Raw genomic sequence first — 21,445 nt, 5'->3', positions numbered from 1 at the left:
CTTGCATTATCAGTTGAAACAATGCTGAGATAGATATTGGTTTTTTCCTGGTGGCTATTTGCTTTGTAACATTTCATCCAAAAGTGCTTTCTTGCGTTGCTTCCGATCAATCTGTTCCATAGTCGCCTCTGAATAAAGGCTGCCTAATTTGTGCTGACAATTTACTGCAATATTGAGCGAGCACTGCACTATTGAAGCTGCGTTTTTTATTGGATGAGCAAGTAAACTAAGGCCTAATCTGCACACAAGATTTCATGCCATTTTTGATTGAAGAATAGAGTTCTTCAGACGTCCTCGACAACACACAACCCTATAATAGAGGATGCTGAAACAGATTAACTGTTTACTTGTCTCATTGTGACATTTTACTGTGTGTAAATTGACTACCAAGCTTGCTTGCAAAACTATGGCTATTTTTCAAAAGTTAACTTTTTTGGGAGTCCTGCTGTCATGGAAGGGAGAATACGAATGAAAGTTGCTTTTCCTTCCAAGTGATGTACCTCAATAAATCTGACCCAAATATGTTTTCACAAACGGTTACATAATACAATAATGTGAGCACTGGAAAAATGATTGTGAATGAGAGCCTTTGTTCTTTTCACTGGTGAAAGCTGGTGAAGGTTCTGAGAGGTTAAATTCATGGGGCTCAAATTAAATGTACCTGCATTGATTTCCACTTGAATTTCTCCAAATATATGGAACTACAGTTAGTTAAATCCTGATGAAGTAGGTTTGATTTTTGTCCTAAAGTTGTATATTTACTGTGACTGTTCAAATTGAATCATTTTAACCTGCATTTGAACTCTTGAGAGGTTATGTTCACATTCCATTGTGATGGTCACAATGGTATTTAAACAGAATTGATAGATTAAAATGACTTTCAGACTGACATTGTTGTGGGAGACCTATCTGTCCTATACGGAAGGAAATCTGCTATCTTTACCCAATCTGGCCTATGTGTGACTCCAGAGCAATGTAGTTAACTCTTAACTGCCCTCTGAAATGTTCAGTTCAAGGGTAGCTAGGGATGTACAACAATTGCTGGCTTTGCCGGCACTGCCCACATCCCACAAAATAATGTATATTTTTTAAAAAGGTACATTTTAAAAAATTAACCTCAAATTGGTTTATCTTTGATTCCTTGGTACTGGAACTACAATGAAGATATGAGTGTATTTTATGTTGAATAGTTTGCTAATCATATACTTTACTATTTCCCGTTTGTTATACTTGAAAAGAGCTAAAAGCAGATCGCACATCTGTTCCCAACTTAGTAGTAATGTTAAAATCTGATAATCCAGAATGACTCGATATCATGATGCTTAAACTTCAAATTGTCACTGACAAATTAAATGTGTTGTTCTTCACGCTACACCTGGCCTGAATTTCTAATTTTATTTCATGATAAAATTGTCATGAAAGGTACACTTCTCATAAAGCAGCACAGTTACATGTGCCAATTCTTTCTGTCCATCCAGCCAATAATTTATTTTTTAAAAAACAGCAAGCGCAATAAATAATCAAACCGTGGCAATAAGTGGAATATGGCACAGTTGGTGAATCATTTGGTTGTTTCACTGTGGGGCAAAGTATTGAAGTATGTGCATTCATGACTATTATAGGAGTGGTTAGAATTATTGTAGCTTTTCCTATATATTGTTCCAACTATAAATTGTCAATCAAGTGAATAGTACAGATGCTACTGATAACCTTAGACTCTATTGTCTTGATGCAATTTCTTTTAAATAGGGTTTACCAATCAAGCCAAGACAAGACACTTTTTTCATTGAAGATGGGTTGAAGAAGAAAGATTGGCATGACCATGAGGCAATCAGAGCAGACGCAGCAAAATCAGGTCAGTATTTATCAATGCCGATTTTCTAACTGTGGTTCCTGTAGTTGGTCACGTGGGAGTGATTACTTGCAAAATTAACTTTTTTTAATACTTATAAAATAAACTGCAAATTTCTCTTTTTTTTTAAAAAAAAGCTTGTGCTAGTTAACCTCTTGTGGCACTATCCACAACAATGGACCGGATTTCTGCCGACCTGCTTTCCACCTCCATTGAAAGGTGAAAATCCGGAGAACGGATTGACAAAAATGTTTAGAGCTTAAAATGAAGCAATAAGTGAAGGAATAGAGTACTGGAAATAAAAAGTAAAATTTCAAAGGACAACAAGAAATGTAACTAGTTGGGGTGCTAGAGGGGTAAGTCCTTGGACCTCAACTGTTTACAATCTATATGAATGCTCTGCAAGCAAGGACAGAGTGTAACATAGCAAAATTTGCGGAAGAAACTAAAATAGGTGGGAAAGCAGGCAGTGAAAAGGATATAAAGATTCTACAGACAGATATAGATCGGCTAGGAGAATGGGCCAAAATTTGTCAGATGGAGTTTAATGTGAATTAGTGTGAGGTTATCCATTTTGGCAGAAAAAATTGAAAGGCAAATTATTATCTAAATGGAAAGCAAATTCAAAATGCGTCTGGGCAGAGGGATCTGGATGTCCCTATGAAAGTCAGTATGTCGGTGTAGCATGTAATAAAGAAGGCAAATTGAATGTTGGCATTTATTGCAAAAGGACTGGAGTATAAAAGTAGAGAAGTGTTGTTGCAATTGTGTAGGGTGTTGGTGAGACCATATCTGGGGTATTGTGTCCAGTTTTGGTCTCCTTATTTGAGGAAGGATGTGGTGGCATTGGAGGCAGTTCAGAGGAGGTTCACCAGATTGATTCCGTGGATGAAGGGTTGATGTATGGGGAGAGATTAAACAGTTTGGGCTTGTACTCGCTGGAGTTTAGAAGGGTGAGAGGGGATCTGATCGAGGTATATACATTTTTAAAAGGGATTGATAAAGTAAATGTAGACCAAATGTTTCCTCTTAAGGGGCAATCTAGAACAAGAGGTCACAGGTATAGGTTGCGAGATGGTAGATTTAAAACTGAGATGAGGAGGAACTACTTCTTGCAGAGGGTGGTGAATTTGTGGAACTCGCTGCCCCAGAGCGCGGTGGAGTCTGAATCATTGGTTTCAAGAGGGGGATAGACATATTTCTAATAAAAAGGGATATGGGGAACAGGTGGGGAGGTGGATTTGAGGTCGGGGAGAGGTCAGCCATGATCTGATTGAATGGTGGAGCAAGCTTGAAGGGTTGAATTTGCCTACTTCTGCTCCTAATTCCTATGTTCCTAAGAGGTTGGAAGATGAGATGGGAGGATATTCTGGTTGGGACTGAATAAGGCTTCGGGCAGTTGATTTGAGAGCAGCAAAACAAATTCAGCAAGGCTGGATTTAGGTTATGTGGCAAACAATATCAGAGTCAGAAAACTGAACCAAGAAATTTCTGTCCAAGAAAAAAGACACTTGAGCTCACTTTCTACCCGCCCTGGCAGCTCTGTGATACAAGAGTAATGGAGTTCTTCGCTAACTATGGAAATCGATTTGTATCAGTTAGCCCTGACAGTATTTGGAAATGATACATCCAAGGTTGCATTTTCTTCCAAAACTACAATCATCATATACTCTGTCTCAAAATACCCATGTAATAAAAATGTTCCTGAAGTCTGTCAGATTGTATTTGAATTAACTGTAACTGCTTCAAACATCTCCCCAGAGAGTCAATAGCTCTGATGAGAGGTCATCCAGACTCGAAACATTGGCTCTATTCTCTCTCCACAGACCTGCTGAGATTTTCCACCATTTTTTTGTTTCAGATTCCAGCATCCTCAGTAATTTGCTTTTATCCCCTGTAGATTTACCATTCATCCGTGGAAATATTGGGTTGAATTTTCTTGGCCCATAGGTGCTGTGTGGGAGGGCTGGTAATATGGTGAGGGAAGGTGTCGGGAGGGAAGCCTGCCACCTTCCTGCTACCATGGAACATTGCCACCAGTGGGCAGTTCAGTGGCTCAGTTATTTAATAGCACAATTAAGGGCTACTACTCAGCCCTACGGCCAATTAGTCACATCTGGAGAGCACACTGTCATAGAGAGACCACCAGGGTTTCTCCCAGCATGTTCTGGGCTGCAGGGGGGTGGGGTGGGCTCTCCTTGATGGACACTTCATGGTCCACGAAGGGGACCCCCCCCCCACCCCTCCCCACCCCACCCCGACCTTGCAATAGTAGTGCCTCTGTTACACCATGACCGATCCCTCCTGCCTATGCTAATGTCCTGGACAAAATGTGATGTGGGGAGGCCGGCATTGGACTGGGGTGGGCACAATAAGAAATCTCACAACACCAGGTTAAAGTCCAACAGGTTTCTAACACAAGCTTTCGGAGTGCTGCTCCTTCATCAGGCGAATGGAGGTAGGTTCACAAATACGGCATATATATTGCAAGATAATTATAGATTGGAATGTAAGGAATGGCTGGAATGTGAGTCTTTACTGGTACGAACAATGTGCGTGGAGAGAGGGATAATTACAGGTTAAAGAGATGTGAATTGTCTCGAGCCAGGACAGTAAGATTTTGCAAACCCAGGCAGTATGGTGGGGGTTACAAGTAATGTGTTAGACTTTAACCTGGTGTTGTGAGACTTCTTACTGGACAAAGTAAAATAACTTGTTGTGAACTATATTATCTAGTCCCTGTAGAATCTTAAACATCAAGAATATCACCCCTCTCTTTCAATGCGACCATACTAAATTTACGTAACTGTTGTACATGAACAATGGGGCTGCAATACAGCTAGGCACATGTCTCGTAGGACTCGAGCAGTGCTAAGAAGTTTGAGTGGGAGCGAGCAATGGTTTAACAGCAAGATTGGGTAATTCCAGAAAAATACTGGGGAAGACGGCACTCGGAGGCTAAATCTGACCACAACTTCTGATGCCTGCACACGCACGGTTAAACACAGAAACTCGGATTTTGCTGTCAGTAATAACCTGCTCCTTTACAGGTATGTCTTTGCAAACCCTGTCAATAGACTCGATACTAAGTCAGTGTACTTGCATAAACCTAAGGGAATTACCCACTGGTCTCACAATGAAACTTCAATGACATCCAAAGTTTGCAATGTTTGTGTTTCATGAAGGGGGTAGTCACTGAAAGCTGTCAATTCCTGCAGCTACAACATCAACTTGTGAAGGACAAGGGCAGCATTTCCCGAGGCTGCGGAAGGTGACTCTGAATATCGATGCCTCTGGCTCCTTCCAGCCTGTTGCTGGAGCTATTAGCAAATCTCTTAGTTTGCAGTACACTGTTTCATGAGGGAAATATTAAGACTCTGCATTCTAAGAGGGACACGTTCATCTTATTCTTTCCTGCTGAGAGAAGCAGGCAGAGCCAGCACGAGGGTTTGCAAGGATTGCAAATTTCTCTCGGGTGCAGAGTGCCATTGAAAAAACAAAAAAGAAAGTCTTGCCTTAATATAGTGCCTTTCATGACCACCAGATACCTCGCAGCATTTTGAAACCAATGAAATACTTCTGAAGTGTAGCCCCTACAGTAATATAGGAAACACAGCAGCCAATTTGAGCACAACAAACTCCCACAAACAGCAAAGTGATAATGAGCAGATAATCTGTTTTAAGTGCTGTTGATTGAAGGATAAATATTGGGCAGGATGCGGTGCCTTCCGTGCCTGCTGGGTACTGCAGGGGTTGGGGTGCATTATCGACCCCTTTAATCACATTTTAGTTTGATGTTTTAAGTTTCCTTTCGACTTTGTCTTTTGTTTTGGGGTGGTTCCCTTTTTGGGAGCTGCCTTTTTTAATTTGTCCCTCAGTTAATTTGGTTTAGTTTAATTGTTTAGTCAAAAAGATTGACATCAGGGGAATCTCCTGCTCTTCTGTGAAACATTGCCATTTCCATGTGTGTCTAAATGTCTCATCCATGTCCCCACATCCCCCTTCCCATGCCAACGATACAGGGCTCCTTTCCAGCTTCTCCATCAAGATTTCTAGTCCAACATCCAGAGACAGTGCAGCTACTGCTGTGAAGGGCAGGAAAATACTGTTTTTGTGTTAGCAATCAAGCAGGATGCTAGTGAGAGTTGGTTCTCTGTTGAAGAAAGAGCTTAAACAAATGGGAATTTTCATGATTTAAAGAACCAGGAGCTGCTGAGGTAAGCCTTGCTGGTGGAAGATATTTCTGGAACCCTTAGGCTGAGTGGAGCGATTTTCGAAGGACGCTGGCAGATTCAACCTAGCCTGGCAGGGAGAAGTGGGCTGCTGAAATGCTGGCAGTAACTTAGACTTGTAATACTATATATCAGCCAGAAGTATGATGCACAGAGAAAGGAGTTGCAAGAAGTACCTCAATTGTGTTAGTTAATATAAAAGTACCCTTTCCTTTAATTTAGTGTATTAGTTGCCTGTTAAGTTGTGTTTGATTTAAGTTGATTTTAGTTTCTTTGTTAAAATGAAAGTCTAAAAACAGAAACTCTTGTCCTTTGTTATTTCCATTGGCCATTTGGAAAGTTAATTTCTTTTCAAAGTTGCAGAACCGTAAGGGGATTATAATGATATAGGTAAGGACATAATCATTGAGATTTTAAAAACGTTCTTCTCTTCTTTGGAGTTGGGGATCTTGCATGAGTATAGTGTCCCAGATTTGACTCAAATGAAAAATTAACTATGAAATAGAATCCACAGTCACTTAAATGTCTGTAGTATTGATCAGTGTTGATTTTAATACTCCTTTTCTGATATCTAATTAGAAGCTGGGGAACAGTGATTTGGAGTCTGTAAGCCTTTATAATAATTGCCCCTTGTCTCATGCAGCGTAGGAGTATAAGGAAAACACCCTGTTAATTTCCTGATGTATATTCTCAAAATGGAGTTTAAGTTTAAAAGTATGCATCAAAGTAGCCTGAGGCCCGAAAGATTTCTGAGTGCATCAAATGGCTTAGAAATGTGATTGGCCGTGAAAACAATGCATACTCTCAGAACAGTGAGAAACATTACATCAAGGTCACAGAGCAAAGATAGCTCACTAAAGGGAGATAAACGTGCAACTATTTTTAACTGATAAGTGAACATTAATTCTTTGTAGAGGTAAGGAAATCAATTACCAGCTGACATATCTTGGTACCCAGCAACAAGTTCAAGTGAAAGGACACGAACAGAGTTGATTGATAGCCAAACAGGGAAACTGATTTGACTCATTGGGCCCAATTCTCTCGTTTTGGGCCTTGGTGCCCACGCCGGCGGGAAAACGAGAGTGCCAACACCATCTGGAAACAGTGTCTTTTTCATGGGATTCATGGGAAAGAGGCCAATAAGCTCATTTCGACAACCCGCTGGCTAGTCCTGCTATTCCGAGACTGGGTGTCCATTTTTAAATGGCTCCATGATCTCTGATCTCTGAACTCTGAGACAAGCCCCCTCCCCACAAAATAATGGAACTGAGCCGCCCCCCCCCGCCCACCCCCCCGCCACTGACTGGAGGAGCACCACCAACCTCTCACCAAAGAAGGGCATTTCCCCCCCCCCCCCCCCCTCACCCCAATTAATGCGTAACCCATTAAAGCACATGTAAAGCTCATCTGGTGCTATTCCCACTGGCGGGCAGACCGAGTGAATGGCGAGAGGCTGGTGAATTGGTCGTTAAACCGGCGGATGACATACAAATTAGCGGGTTTGCATAATTATCAGCTTCCCACCCGCTCTGGGGATGAACCCAATCGGGGAGGGGGGTGGGTGGTCGGGTGAATGCCGAGAACGCTGACGTCCCATCCACCAGGGTCTCGGGATTCCTGCTGGCCATCTTGGGGAGGTCGCAGAATCACCCCCATTATCAATCAGATTGGCCAGTTGAAGGGAAGGGGTATTTTCCTTTGGATTTGAGGGAATAATCTTGTCTGCACTATGAATGAGAAAGTTTAAAGGGTTAATTTTTATCTAAAGTCTACAAAGAACAAAGAACAGGAACAGGCCCTTCGGCCCTCCAAGCCCACGCCGCTCCCTGGTCCAAACTAGACCATTCTTTTGTATCCCTCCATTCCCACTCCGTTCATGTGGCTATCGAGATAAGTCTTAAACGTTCCCAGTGTGTCCGCCTCCACCACCTTGCCCGGCAGCGCATTCCAGGCCCCCATCACCCTCTGTGTAAAATACGTCCTTCTGATATCCGTGTTAAACCTACCCCCCCCGCCCCCCCCCCCCCCCCCCCCTCTTCACCTTGAATCTATGACCCCTCGTGAACATCACCACCGACCTGGGAAAAAGCTTCCCACCGTTCACCCTACCTATGCCTTTCATAATTTTATACACCTCTATTAGGTCACCCCTCATCCTCCGTCTTTCCAGTGAGAACAACCCCAGTTGACCCAATCTCTCCTCATAACTAAGCCCTTCCATACCAGGCAACATCCTGGTAAACCTCCTCTGCACTCTCTCTAAAGCCTCCACATCCTTCTGGTAGTGTGGCGACCAGAACTGGGCGCAGTATTCCAAATGCAGCCGAACCAACGTTCTATACAACTGCAACATCAGACCCCAACTTTTATACTCTATGCCCCGTCCTATAAAGGCAAGCATGCCATATGCTTTCTTCACTACCTTCTCCACCTGTGACGTCACCTTCAAGGATCTGTGGACTTGCACACCCCCAAGTCCCTCTGCGTATCTACACACTTTATGGTTCTGCCATTCATCGTATAGCTCCCCCCCTATGTTAGTTCTACCAAAATGCATCACTTCGCATTTATCTGGATTGAACTCCATCTGCCATTTCTTTGCCCAAATTTCCAGCCTATCTATATCCTTCTGTAGCCTCTGACAATGTTCCTCACTATCTGCAAGTCCAGCCATTTTCGTGTCGTCCGCAAACTTACTGATCACCCCAGTTACACCTTCTTCCAGATCGTTTATATAAATCACAAACAGCAGAGGTCCCAATACAGAGCCCTGCGGAACACCACTAGTCACAGGCATCCAGCCGGAAAAAGACCCTTCCACTACCAGCCTCTGTCTTCTGTGACCAAGCCAGTTCTCCACCCATCTAGCCACCTCCCCCTTTATCCCATGAGATCCAACCTTTTGCACCAACCTACCATGAGGGACTTTGTCAAACGCTTTACTAAAGTCCATATAGACGACATCCACGGCCCTTCCCTCGTCAACCATTCTAGTCACTTCTTCAAAAAACTCCACCAGGTTAGTATGGCATGACCTCCCTCTCACAAAACCATGCTATCGTTAATGAGTTTATTCCTTTCTAAATGCGCATACATCCTATCTCTAAGAATCCTCTCCAACAACTTCCCGACCACGGACGTCAAGCTCACCAGCCTATAATTTCCCGGGTTATCCTTCCTACCCTTCTTAAATACCGGGACCACATTAGCTATCCTCCAGTCGTCTGGGACCTCACCTGTGTCCAGTGACGAGACAAAGATTTGCGTCAGAGGCCCAGCAATTTCATATCTCGTCTCCCTGAGCAGCCTGGGATAGATTCCATCAGGCCCTGGGGATTTGTCAGTCTTTATATTCCCTAAAAAACCTAACACTTCCTCCCTTGTAATGGAGATTTTCTCTAACGGGTCAACACTCCCCTCCGAGACACTCCAGTCAACACATCCCTCTCCTTTGTAAATACCGACGCAAAGTATTCATTTAGGATCTCCCCTACTTCTTTGGGCTCTAAGCATAATTCCCCACTTTTGTCCCTGAGAGGAACGATTTTTTCCCTGACAACCCTTTTGCTCCTAACGTATGAATAAAATGCCTTGGGATTCTCCTTAATCCTGTCTGCCAAGGACATTTCGTGACCCCTTTTTGCCCTTCTAATTCCTCGTTTGAGTTCTTTCCTACTTTCTTTGTATTCCTCCAGAGCTCCCTCCATTTTTAACTGCCTGGACCTAATGTACGCCATTCTTTTCTTTATGACCAATCGCTCAATTTCCCTGGTTATCCACAGTTCTCGAATCCTATCCTTCCTATCCTTTTTTACAAGCGCATGCCTATCCTGCAGCCCTAACAACTGTTCCTTAAAAGACTCCCACATGCCAGATGTGGATTTACCCTCAAACAGCCTCTCCCAATCAACAGCTGCCAAATTCTGCCTAAGCCCACGAAAGTTAGCCTTCCCCCAATCCAACACCTTACCCTTGGGACACCACTCATCCTTTTCCATCACTATCCTAAAGCTAACAGAATTGTGGTCACAAACATTGGAGGCCGATGTCTGAGCAATGATAACATGGCTGTAATATCATGGTTCAGATAATGTGAAGGAACAAACCGAAATCATGCAATTTTCCCTCACCCGAGATGAGAAAGTTTAAGGAATGCTTCTGCCCAGATTCGAACCGGGGACCTTTCATGTGTTAAACGAACGTGATAACCACTGCACTACAGAAGCAGTTTGTTTTCTCTTTTAATTTTGTAATTAAGTAAAAATTACTACTTAAGTTAGAAGTTAAGCTTTATTCCAGCCTCAAAACAGGCATACACAAGCTCTCCAAGAGCAGCAGCAGCTACTTAATTAGGTAGCTAGCTCAAACTGTTTTGTCAGATGACCGAATTAGTTGTTTTTCAGGGGGCATAAAGGGAGGCTTTCCTCGGTGTTCTCTTGTCTGCACTGAGTGCTGCATTGGGTGCAGAGAGTGTAAGCAGGAGTTTGGTGAAATGGGACATGATGTGTTTTTTTAACCTTTTTTCAGCCTCCAGTAACTGGCTCTTATTTCTGTACAGGGGAAGGAGCTGATTAGGTGAGTAGCTGGTAAGTTATTCTACTTATAATAATTCTAATAATGTTTTAAAACTTTCCGGTAAAAGGTTAAGCTGTACTCCTAACGTTTATCAATAGTACAAATAGGTGGAATGGTTAACAAAATATATAAGGGAAAATAAATAAGAGAATAATGTAATTAATTAAAACATATTAAAGGTGGCAGGACAGGTGAGGTGTCAAGGCTGCAGCATGTGACAGCTTCTGGATGTCGTTGTGATCCAGGGCAACAGGTATGCAGTAAGTGTTTGTGACTCAAGATGCTTCAGCTCAGAATCATTGGGCTGGAGGCTGAGCTGCAGACACTGTGTCACATCAGGGAGGGGGGAAATTACCAGGAAGCAGTCATACCAACTAGGAGGGGATCTTCTGATTTGGTCAGTGGTCAGGGACAGGACTGTTAGTGAGGCAGGTAGGAATCCAGAGGGCAGGAGTGTCAGCCTCTGCAATTGCTCAACAAGTTTGAGGTTCTCTCATCTTCTTTGGTTGAGAGTGTAGGCTGTAGGGTGGATGAGCTAACTGACTGTGGTACAGGAAGCCATTCAAGTGGAGGGAGCAAAATGAATGTAGTGGTGGTAGGGGACAATATAATGAGGGGGATTGATGCTGTTCTGTGCAGCAGAGAGCAAGAGTCCAGAAGGCTGCGTTGTCTATCTGGTGCCCGGGTTCGGGACATTGGCTCAGGGCTAGAGAGGAACCTGCGATTGGAAGGGGAGGATCCAATATAGGTACCAACAACCATAGGTAGAACTAGGAAAGAGGTTCTGCATAGAGGTTTTGAGGAACTAGGCACAAAATTGAAAAGCAGAACTTCAAAGGTTATCATCTCTGGGTTATTATTTGAGCCACATGCAGATTGGTATAAGGCAAATAAGATTAGGCAAATGAGTGTGTGGCTCAGACCGATGTGGCAGAATTGAGTTCCGGTTCGTGGGGGGGCCTGGCACCAGTATGGGGGAAATGATGACATTTGGGAAAGACAAGAAGCTAGGAATAGGTGGAGAGTGCATCTAATTAGGGCATCTGAGAGGAATGATCTAAAGTTCAGGAAACCAGGGTGAGTTGAGATGAGAAATGATGAAAATAAGATGTCACTACGGGAGTGGTGTGCAGGCCCGCTAATTGAAACTACATAATAGGCTCTATTTAACTTTGTCCAATGATCATTAAATAAGGATACTGCACCATTGCAAGAAAGTCACCACGAAAGAATGAAGATTTAATTGTATATTTGGTAGATCCCAAGATTAACTATTAAGAGTGAATGCATATTTCAGCATTATCCTTCTGCTTTATCCTGTTAGGTATTGGAGAACAGGGGAAACCTGTCCAATTGTCTGATGAAGATCGAGCTGACCAAGCATACCGAGAAAATGGTTTCAATATCTACGTGAGTAATAAAATCTCTCTCAATCGGACCCTCCCCGACATTCGACATCCAAAGTAAGTGAAGCAGCTTCCTTCCACTTTGCAATTAACTAAGTTGCCCTTATTTGGTTAAAGTTTTTTTTAATCAAGCTTGGAACTATTCCTGTCAACTATATTTTAGTTTGTTTTGTCACATATAATGTAAAAAATATGCTGGAAAAACTCAGCAGGTCTGGCAGCTTTCTTCAGAAGAAGAGTCAAACAGAATCATAGAATCCCTACAGTGCAGAAGGAGGCCACTTGGCCATTGAGCCTGCACCGACCACAATCCCACCCAGGCCCTAAATCCATAACCTCACATATTTACCCTAGCTAGTCCCCCTGACACTAAGGGGCTCTTTATTTAGCATGGCCAATCCACCTAACCTGCACATCTTTGGAATGGGGGAGGAAACCAAACCGGAGGGAGCCCACGCACACCTGAGGAGAATGTGCAAACTCCACACAGACAATAACCCAAGCCGGGAATCAAATCCGGGTCCCTGGTGCAGAGAGGCAGCAGTGCTAACCACTGTGCCACCATGCCACCCAAATGTGACTCAAAATGTTAACTCTGTTCCTCTCTCCACAGATGCTGTCAGACCTGCTGAGTTTTTCCAGCACTTTCTGTTTTTATTTCAGATTTCCTACATCCATAGAATTTTGCTTTTATTTTTCTGATATCACTTTTGAGTTGGATGAAATGGATGGTGAATGTATTTGAGACGTGAATCATCATTCATCCAGTTAAATAGTGCTCCTGTTTCTATGTCCCTTTGACCAACAACTACAAGAATCATGATTATTGCATTTTTTTTGTGATAAATCGCCCTATCGAACATTTTTTGAAATGTCTTGTGCGCGATTATTGACAATATATATTAATGACTTAGACGAGGGAAGTGAATGTACTATTGCCAAATTTGCGGATGACACAAAAATAGGTGGGAAGGCAAGTGGTGAGGATGACAGAGGGATGTAGACAGATTAAGTGAATGGGCAAAAACTTGGCAGATGGAATATAATGTCGGAAAACAAGGTTATGCACTTTGGTATGAAGAATAAAGGAGCTGAATGTTATTTAAATGGACAAAGATTGCAGAAAGCTGTAGCACAGAGGAATCTGGGGATCCTTGTGCATAAATCACAAAAAGCCAGCATGCAAGTTCAGCAGGTAAAAGGGAAGGCAAATGGAATATTGGCCTTTATTTCAAATGAGATGGAGTATAAAAATAGGAAAGTCTTGCTAAAACTATGCACGGCACTAGTTAGACCACACCCGGAATACTGTGAGCAATTTTGGTCCCCTTATTTAATGAAAACATATACTGGCATTGGAGGCAGTCCAGAGAAGGTTATCTAGGTTGATCACAGGTAGGGAGGAATTTTCTGATGAGGAGAGGTAGAATAGGTTGGGCCTGTATTCATTGGAGTTTAGAAGAATGAAAGACCACCTTATTGAGACATATAGGATTCTCAGAGGGTTTGACAGGATCGATACTGAGAGGTTGTTTCCCATTGTAGGAGAGGTTTAGGATCAGAGGGCATAATCTCAGAATAAGGGATCATCCATTTAAGACGGATGAGGAGGAATTTCTTCTCTGAGGATAGTGAATCCGTGGATTTTGTTGCTGTAGAGGTTGGGTCATTAAGTAAGTTCAAGGCTGAGATAGATTTTTAATCAGTAAGGGAATCAAGGGATTAAGGCGGGAAAGTGGAGCTGAGGATTTTCATATCAGATCAGTCATGATTCCATTGAATGGCGGAGTGGACTCGATGGGCCAAATGGCCTCCTGCGGCTCTTGTGTCTGACAACCTTATGGTCTATATGGGTGGATGTAAAAATCATTTTAACACTTTAGGTGAACTCCCCGTTCTCCTTCCTTGCTCTGAACAACAATTAATCCATTGATCAATAGCAGCAAAGCAGTTATTGGGTCATTATTCCATTGGTTATTAGTGGAGCCTTGCAGTGAGCAGATTGGCTGCTTTGTTTTCCTACATGAAAAATCTTAGATTTAATTACAGTTGCTCTCTGCCTTGAGACACCCCAAAGCAGTTTACAGCTAATGAAGTACTTTTGAAGTGCAGTCGTCATTTATAATGTAGGCGATGATGAATACAGTTCAAAGTTATTCTCTCTGTGAGGCTCTTTGAAACTTCCTAATGTTATGAAAGGCGCTGCATAAATGCCCCAATTCAAGCTTTTCTTTCTACCTTCATTCATAAAATCAAAAGCATAATATTTATTTCACATTTCTGTCATATTTTCAACTGTCACACCTAGCTCCTCCATTCACCCGCGAGGAATCTTGCCCTGCCCTTAACACTCCGTATGGTTTCACAAACTGGACTAAGGAGAATAAATTGAGTTTTCTTCTTGGAAAATGAAGAGTTTTCATAAATACAAATGAATTTGCTTGTAATTGAAAGACTACTCACTCTTTACAATTGGAGGGGGATACAAATTGGATGATGATCATTCTGCAGGTGGGATTAGAAAAGGATAACAGCCAATGCTTCCAACCGCAATCCAGCAACTTCAACCGAGAGCAACCTTGTGCAAATATGCTAAGAAAAAGATCTATCTCAGCTGTGATAAATATCTTGCTAATACTCACTCTCTTAGTCCTCAGAAATATTGGTTTGGATTTTATAGTGGCACTGACGATGAAACTGTCAGCACTCGCCAGATTTACTCTTTACTTCTCTGGAACTGATAGCAACTTCTGGAATCTGGCCATGTGTAGTTGAAAGTGGAAATCTCAAAGTTACTATTCTACACTTGTCCACTGTTGATAGAAACATAGAAGATAGGAAAAGCAGGAGGCCATTTGGCCCTTCGAGCCGGCTCTGCCATTCATCATGATCACGGCTGATCATCCAACTCCATAGCCTAATCCTGCTTTTTCCCCCATAATCTTTGATCCCATTCGCCCCAAGTGCTATATCCAGCCGCCTGTTGAATACATTCAATGTTTTGGCATCAACTACTTCCTATGGTAATGAATTCCACAGGCTCACCACTCTTTGGTTGAAGAAATGTCTCCTCATTTCTGTCCTAAATGGTCTACCTTGAATCCTCAGAATGTGACCCCTGGTTCTGGACTCCCCCAGCATCAGGAACATCCTCCCTGCATCTATAATGAGCCCCGGACTGCAGTCTATTAGAAATCGTTGAACTGATGAGAGCTTTCACTCTTACATTTTTAGCTTGTCTGTACCTGGCACTGGGGGTGTGCTGAACCCTATGATTGTGGTTTCCCTAAGCTAGGATAGAGTTAAGGATCAGGGTAGCCAATGAGGTCAAACCGAGGCTTTACCTGATGCAATTTTCCAAAGCCATCTCAGCCTTTTGGCTAAGATGAAGCGTTAGAACCAAGCCCGAGATGGGGTGCAATGCCTCATCCTGTCAGCTTGGATCTTGCCTGATCGAGCCCAAGATAGGGAGCAAAGTCTTCTTGGATCTTGTTTGTTCCTCATGTGGGGACCGTGTTCGGACTTGATTTGAATTGGCATTTCTGATTAGAAATAAAGTATCAAAAGGTACCAATAAAAAAACACAAAGTTGCAATAAGTTTATAGCCTTCTAACTTCATAACTAATGCCTTAAAAACTTCACTGACCCTGAAAGAGTAACTTTTTGTTGAATATCAAATGTCTCCATCGTAAGGAATTGCATATTTTAAAACAATAAAAATAAAGTTTGTTTATCATAGTTCGACCATAATTCCATTTGTATGCTCCAATCGTTTATCTTGCAACCTGTAAATGTCAAGAGAATCAGTAGATTTTTAGCTCCTGGTTTGCTGGCTAAACAGAATGTTTACACACGATTGGCTACTTCCCCTGCTTGATGACACACCTGCTGCAGTGTGCCTGGTGATGCACTTGGCTTTGTGCCAGGTTCAGACTGACATTGGGAAAGTTGCTTCAAAATCCAGTCCAATGAGCTAGGTGCCAGAGGCATTTAGTTCTCATGGAATCGTACCTCAGCAGGGATTAAATGATGCCAAAAATGGAGAAGGGGAAGCATCGCAGATTATGGAGAGGGAGATCATTCTCAAGTAAAGATCTATCAACATTTGCAATAACTGATTCTGTCTAGTTGAGCAAAACTGTCAAAGAAAAGCCGAGTGAGCTAACTCAAAAAGTCTGCTTGTAGTTGATTGTGTGCACAGTTGTGAGATGTACTAATCTATCGACTGCTTACCTGCAGCCACTTATGTCCTGATTCTGAAGCTGCTTTTATGTTGTAAGAGATCGGTGCTATTGTGATTGCGTGGATCTTGTGTAGTATTGGGTTACAACATAAAAATAAACTAACCAATCCATTTCCTGTACCTCCTGATAGACCCAGTTTTTTACTACAATTATTCTTTGTCCTGCTGGTGCAAAATTTTCCTTCATGTCTAACCCTCCTGGTTCCAACATTTGTGGACATTTAGGTACTTCATCCTTCTCACTGGAATTCTCTGCCCAATTTCCTTTGCCTTAATATCTTTTTAAGCTGCACAAAACTCTGCAACTTTAATTCTCCATCCAAATCTTTCCATTTCCCATTTCCCCTCAATTTCTTTTCAAGTTTTTCTCATTGCCTCACTTTGTGAGATGCACGGCATAAGTTGTAACAAAGCAGTGTATATGAATGGCTTATATCTTTTGAATAACTGCAGCAAACTCTCTGTAAAAAGCAAGAGAAGCCCACGGATTAATTATTTGGTAAAGGGAAGATGGAGGCGGACTAAGAGAAACAGCTGTAATAACTTTGCTTTCCTTTTAAATCCCTAAACATGACTTTTCATTCCCCCGTTGCTTCTCGAAGGCATTGACCTTTCCTGCAGCAAGAGTTAAAGATCCTGAGATACTACGGTTCACATTTCCATGATTTATGTGTGTTCTGCTGTTAGCTTGGGAATTGCTAGAATGTCACCTTCCGTGAAATCAGGTTTATTTATGGAGGAATAAAATGGGTAACTATCAAGTTAAATTAAATGTGCTGGTAGCTGAACACTAGTGTTGCACAACAACTTGTGTCGTTAGCATAGTAAAATGTTCCAAATTGCTGGCCCAGATTTTGTATTATTCATAATGTTAGTGAAGCAATCAGCATTCAGTATTATAGGACCATAGAACCTACAGTGCAGACGGAGGCCATTTTGCCCATCAAGCCTGAACTGACTACAATTCCACCCAGGTCCCATCCCCCTAACCTCACATATTTACAGTCCTAATCCCCCGGACACTAACAGGCAATTTATCATGGCCAATCAACCTAACCCGCACAATTTTGGATTCTGGGAGGAAACCGGAGCACCTGGGGGAAACCCACGCAGACACGGGGAGAATGTCTGTGGAGTTTTTGCACAATCACCCGGGTCCCTGGCACTGTGAGGCAGTAGTGTTAACCACTGCGCCGCCCCCAAATTATTGTTGAGTTATTTCGACTGCGACCTGTGTGTGTACAAGTGCAGTTTAAGGTAAAATTCTGAGTTACCCAGCTTCTCCACTGGCTGTGAAAGAACAAACCTCCTCGATAGACTTGGCAATTAAATACATGCAAAAGCATAATGTTGTAGTACTTGGCGACTAGTTATAGGCTAAATACAGCAGAAAACGTTCAGCGCCCTCCTTTTCTGCCTTTGACGAGTATCTTCTCGCTTACATCTGTCACTCTTCCAATGCCTTTAAGTCACTTAAACAGTTTCTAATTTCTGGCTTCCAGGGATGTTCATTCTCTCTCTGCGTTCCCCTCCCCCACCCCCGGTTCTCTGGGAGGGGTGAAAGCTGAAGTGAAATGGGACGACACAGTTGAGGGCTCTGTCAACTACAGTATGGGGTGGGGGTGGATAATCCTCCATTTGAGGGAAAAGAAAAACATAGTGGATGCACTGGTACAGAGGGTTGCATCATCAGAACAAAGAACAAAGAACAGTACAGCACAGGAAACAGGCCCTTCGGCCCTCCAAGCCTGTGCCGCTCCTTGGTCCAACTAGACCAATCGTTTGTATCCCTCCATTCCCAGGCTGCTCATGTGACTATCCAGGTAAGTCTTAAACGATGTCAGCGTGCCTGCCTCCACCACCCTACTTGGCAGCACATTCCAGGCCCCCACCACCCTCTGTGTAAAAAAACGTCCCTCTGATGTCTGAGTTATACTTCGCCCCTCTCAGCTTGAGCCCGTGACCCCTCGTGATCGTCACCTCCGACCTGGGAAAAAGCTTCCCACTGTTCACCCTATCTATACCCTTCATAATCTTGTATACCTCTATTAGATCTCCCCTCATTCTCCATCTTTCCAAGGAGAACAGCCCCAGTCTACCCAATCTCTCCTCATAGCTAAGACCCTCCATACCAGGCAACATCCTGGTAAACCTTCTCTGCACTCTCTCCAATGCCTCCACGTCCTTCTGGTAGTGCGGCGACCAGAACTGGACGCAGTACTCCAAATGTGGCCTAACCAGCGTTCTATACAGCTGCATCATCAGACTCCAGCTTTTATACTCTATACCCCGTCCTATAAAGGCAAGCATACCATATGCTTTCTTCACCACCTTCTCCACCTGTGTTGCCACCTTCAAGGATTTGTGGACTTGCACACCTAGGTCCCTCTGTGTTTCTATACTCCTGATGACTCTGCCATTTATTGTATAACTCCTCCCTACATTATTTCTTCCAAAATGCATCACTTCGCATTTATCCAGATTAAACTCCATCTGCCACCTCTCCGCCCAATTTTCCAGCCTATCTATATCCTGCTGTATTGCCCGACAATGCTCTTCGCTATCTGCAATTCCAGCCATCTTCGTGTCATCCGCAAACTTGCTGATTACACCAGTTACACCTTCTTCCAAATCATTTATATATATCACAAATAGCAGAGGTCCCAGTACAGAGCCCTGCGGAACACCACTGGTCACAGACCTCCAGCCGGAAAAAGACCCTTCGACCACTACCCTCTGTCTCCTATGGCCAAGCCAGTTCTCCACCCATCTAGCCACTTCTCCTTGTATCCCATGAGCCTTAACCTTCTTAACCAACCTGCCATGTGGGACTTTGTCAAATGCCTTACTGAAATCAGGTGTGACAGGAACAGGGAAACTTGGAAAATGGAATGGAGCACTTACAGGAAGCGGGAGGAAGGATATTTGAGAGAGCTAGGAGAGTCAGTGAGCTAATACTAAATATTCATTAATAGCCTATCACCAGAAATGGAAACCAAAAATTCAAGGAAAGGGACGAGGCAAAGATAGACTGTGTGTAAAAATTGGAAGCGAAATTTGTGAAATTTCCAGTTCAAGTAGGCAGAAGGAAACAGCGCTGTCATCAATGTAACAGAAAAAGATTTGAGAGGGGACCAGAGTAAGACCAGAAGACATAGGAGTAGAATTAGGCCACTCGGCCCATCAAGTCTGCTCCGCCCTTCAATCATGGTTGATTTTTTTTTTCTCATCCCCATTCTTCTGTCTTTTCCCCATAACCCCTGATCCCCTTATTAATCAAGAACCGATCTATCTCTGTCTTAAAGACACTCAATGATCTGGCCTCCACAGCCGTCTGCGGCAAAGAGTTCCACAAATTCACCACTCTCTGGCTGAAGAAATTCCTCCTCATCCCTGTTTTAAAGGATTTTAGCCTGAGGTTGTGCCCTCTGGTTCTAGTTTTTTCCTCCTAGTGGAAACATCCTCTCCACATCCACTCTATCTAGGTCTCGCAGTATCCTGTAAGTTTCAATAAGTCCCCCCTCATCCTTCTAAACTCCAACAAGTACAGACCCAATGTCGTCAACTGTTCCTCATATCACGAGCTCTTCATTCCAGGGATCATTCTTATGAACCTCCTCTGGATCCTTTCCAAGGCCAGCACATCCTTCCTTGGATATGGGGCCCAAAACTGCTCTCAATATTCCAAATGGGGTCTGACCAGAGCCTTATACAGCCTCAGTAGTACATCCCTGCTCTTGTATTCTAGCCCTCTCGACATGAATGCTAACATTGCATTTGCCTTCCTAACTGACGACTGAACCTGCTCGTTAACTTAGAATCTTGAACAATGATGCCCAAACCCCTTTGTGTTTCTAATTTCCTAAACATTTCCCCATTTAGAAAATAGTCTATGCCTCCAATCCTCCTTCCAAAGTGCATAACCTCTCACTTTCCCACATTGTATTCCATCTGCCACTTCTTTGCCCACTCTCCTGACCTGTCCAAGTTCTTCTGCAGCCCCCCGCTTCCTCAATACTACCTGTCCCTCTACATATCTTTGTATCATCTGCAAACTTAGCAACAATGCCTTCAGTTCCCTCCTCCAAATTGTTAATGTAAATTGTGAAAAGTGGTGGTCATAGCACTGACCTCTGAGGCACACCACTAGTCACCGGCTGCCATCCTGAGAAAGACCCCTTTATCCCTACTCTCTGCCTTCTGCCAGTCAGCCAATCCTCTGTCCATGCCAGGATCTTACCCTTAACACCGTGGGCACTTAACTTATTTAACAGTCTCCTATGCGGCGCCTTGTCAAAGGCCTCCTGGAAATATAAATAAATCACATCCTCTGGTTCTCCTTTATCTAACTTCCTTATTACCTCCTCAAGTCTGTTATGTGACACTGTATCAAATTCCTTTTGATGGTCCATGTACAGCACATCAACAGCTTTATCCTCATTGACCCTTTCTGTTACCTCTTCAAAACACCAAGTTAGTTAAACATGATTTTCCCTTTAAAAATCCATGCTGGCTCTTCCTAATCAACCCACAGTTGCTTCTTGTTTCATTACTACATTTGGCCTTACTCCACCAACATTATTGTAATTTAATCTCCCCAGTCTTTCGTCTTATCACAGACCGTTCCATATGTTCTTCTACCAACCTCTTCCCTTTCACTTGCTTTAAGTTTTCCCGGTTCTGAGGAAAGGTCATTGCCCTGAAACATTATATATGTCACTATCCACAGATACTATCTGATGTATTGATCATTTCCACCCTTTTCTGTTTTTATTCCAGATTCACAACATTTGCATTATTTTAGGGTTTAGTCTTGCTAACTGATGTTCTGGCAACCTTTGATGGTGATGCAACTTGCTCTGTCAGTGCCTGATTTGGTTTTGATTATGCCACTCGTTCTTTGACAGTTTCTCTGAATGGATCGGACTTTGGTCTAGGTACTTGATATGCTGAGGTTCTGTCAGTCAACTGCTGACAAGGGACCAAATATTCCAGCAGCTTTTTAAGAATTTCTCTTCAATTCACCTTGAGGGAGTTCATGATATTTCTCAATTGGGCTATTTTTCATCGGACTCCATGTTGAAAGTATGGGGGCCCCTTTCACAATCACCTCTGTGCCCTGCACCAATAGTGAAG

General features: G+C 43.0%; 1 protein-coding gene and 1 non-coding gene across 2 annotated transcripts in view; one reads left to right on the top strand and one right to left on the bottom strand.

Annotated features, from left to right (window-relative positions):
• The window catches only part of LOC144505096 (polypeptide N-acetylgalactosaminyltransferase 10-like), an 87,628-nt gene that overhangs the window by 26,669 nt on the left and 39,514 nt on the right, over positions 1 to 21,445 (top strand). Inside the window, exons 2-3 of the mRNA XM_078230909.1 lie at positions 1,750 to 1,855; positions 11,984 to 12,122. Of these exons, the coding sequence (XP_078087035.1) occupies positions 1,750 to 1,855; positions 11,984 to 12,122 (245 nt within the window). The remainder of the gene's footprint in view (positions 1 to 1,749; positions 1,856 to 11,983; positions 12,123 to 21,445) is intronic.
• On the bottom strand, positions 10,238 to 10,310 carry trnav-aac (transfer RNA valine (anticodon AAC)). The gene has a single exon. It is a non-coding gene; the product is annotated as a tRNA-Val (tRNA).

The sequence above is a fragment of the Mustelus asterias genome, chromosome 16, assembly GCF_964213995.1.
Source record: "Mustelus asterias chromosome 16, sMusAst1.hap1.1, whole genome shotgun sequence".
Classification (NCBI taxonomy): Eukaryota; Metazoa; Chordata; class Chondrichthyes; order Carcharhiniformes; family Triakidae; genus Mustelus; species Mustelus asterias.
The sequence above is the reverse complement of the archived record's forward strand: the minus strand, read 5'-3'. Positions and strand labels throughout refer to the sequence as shown.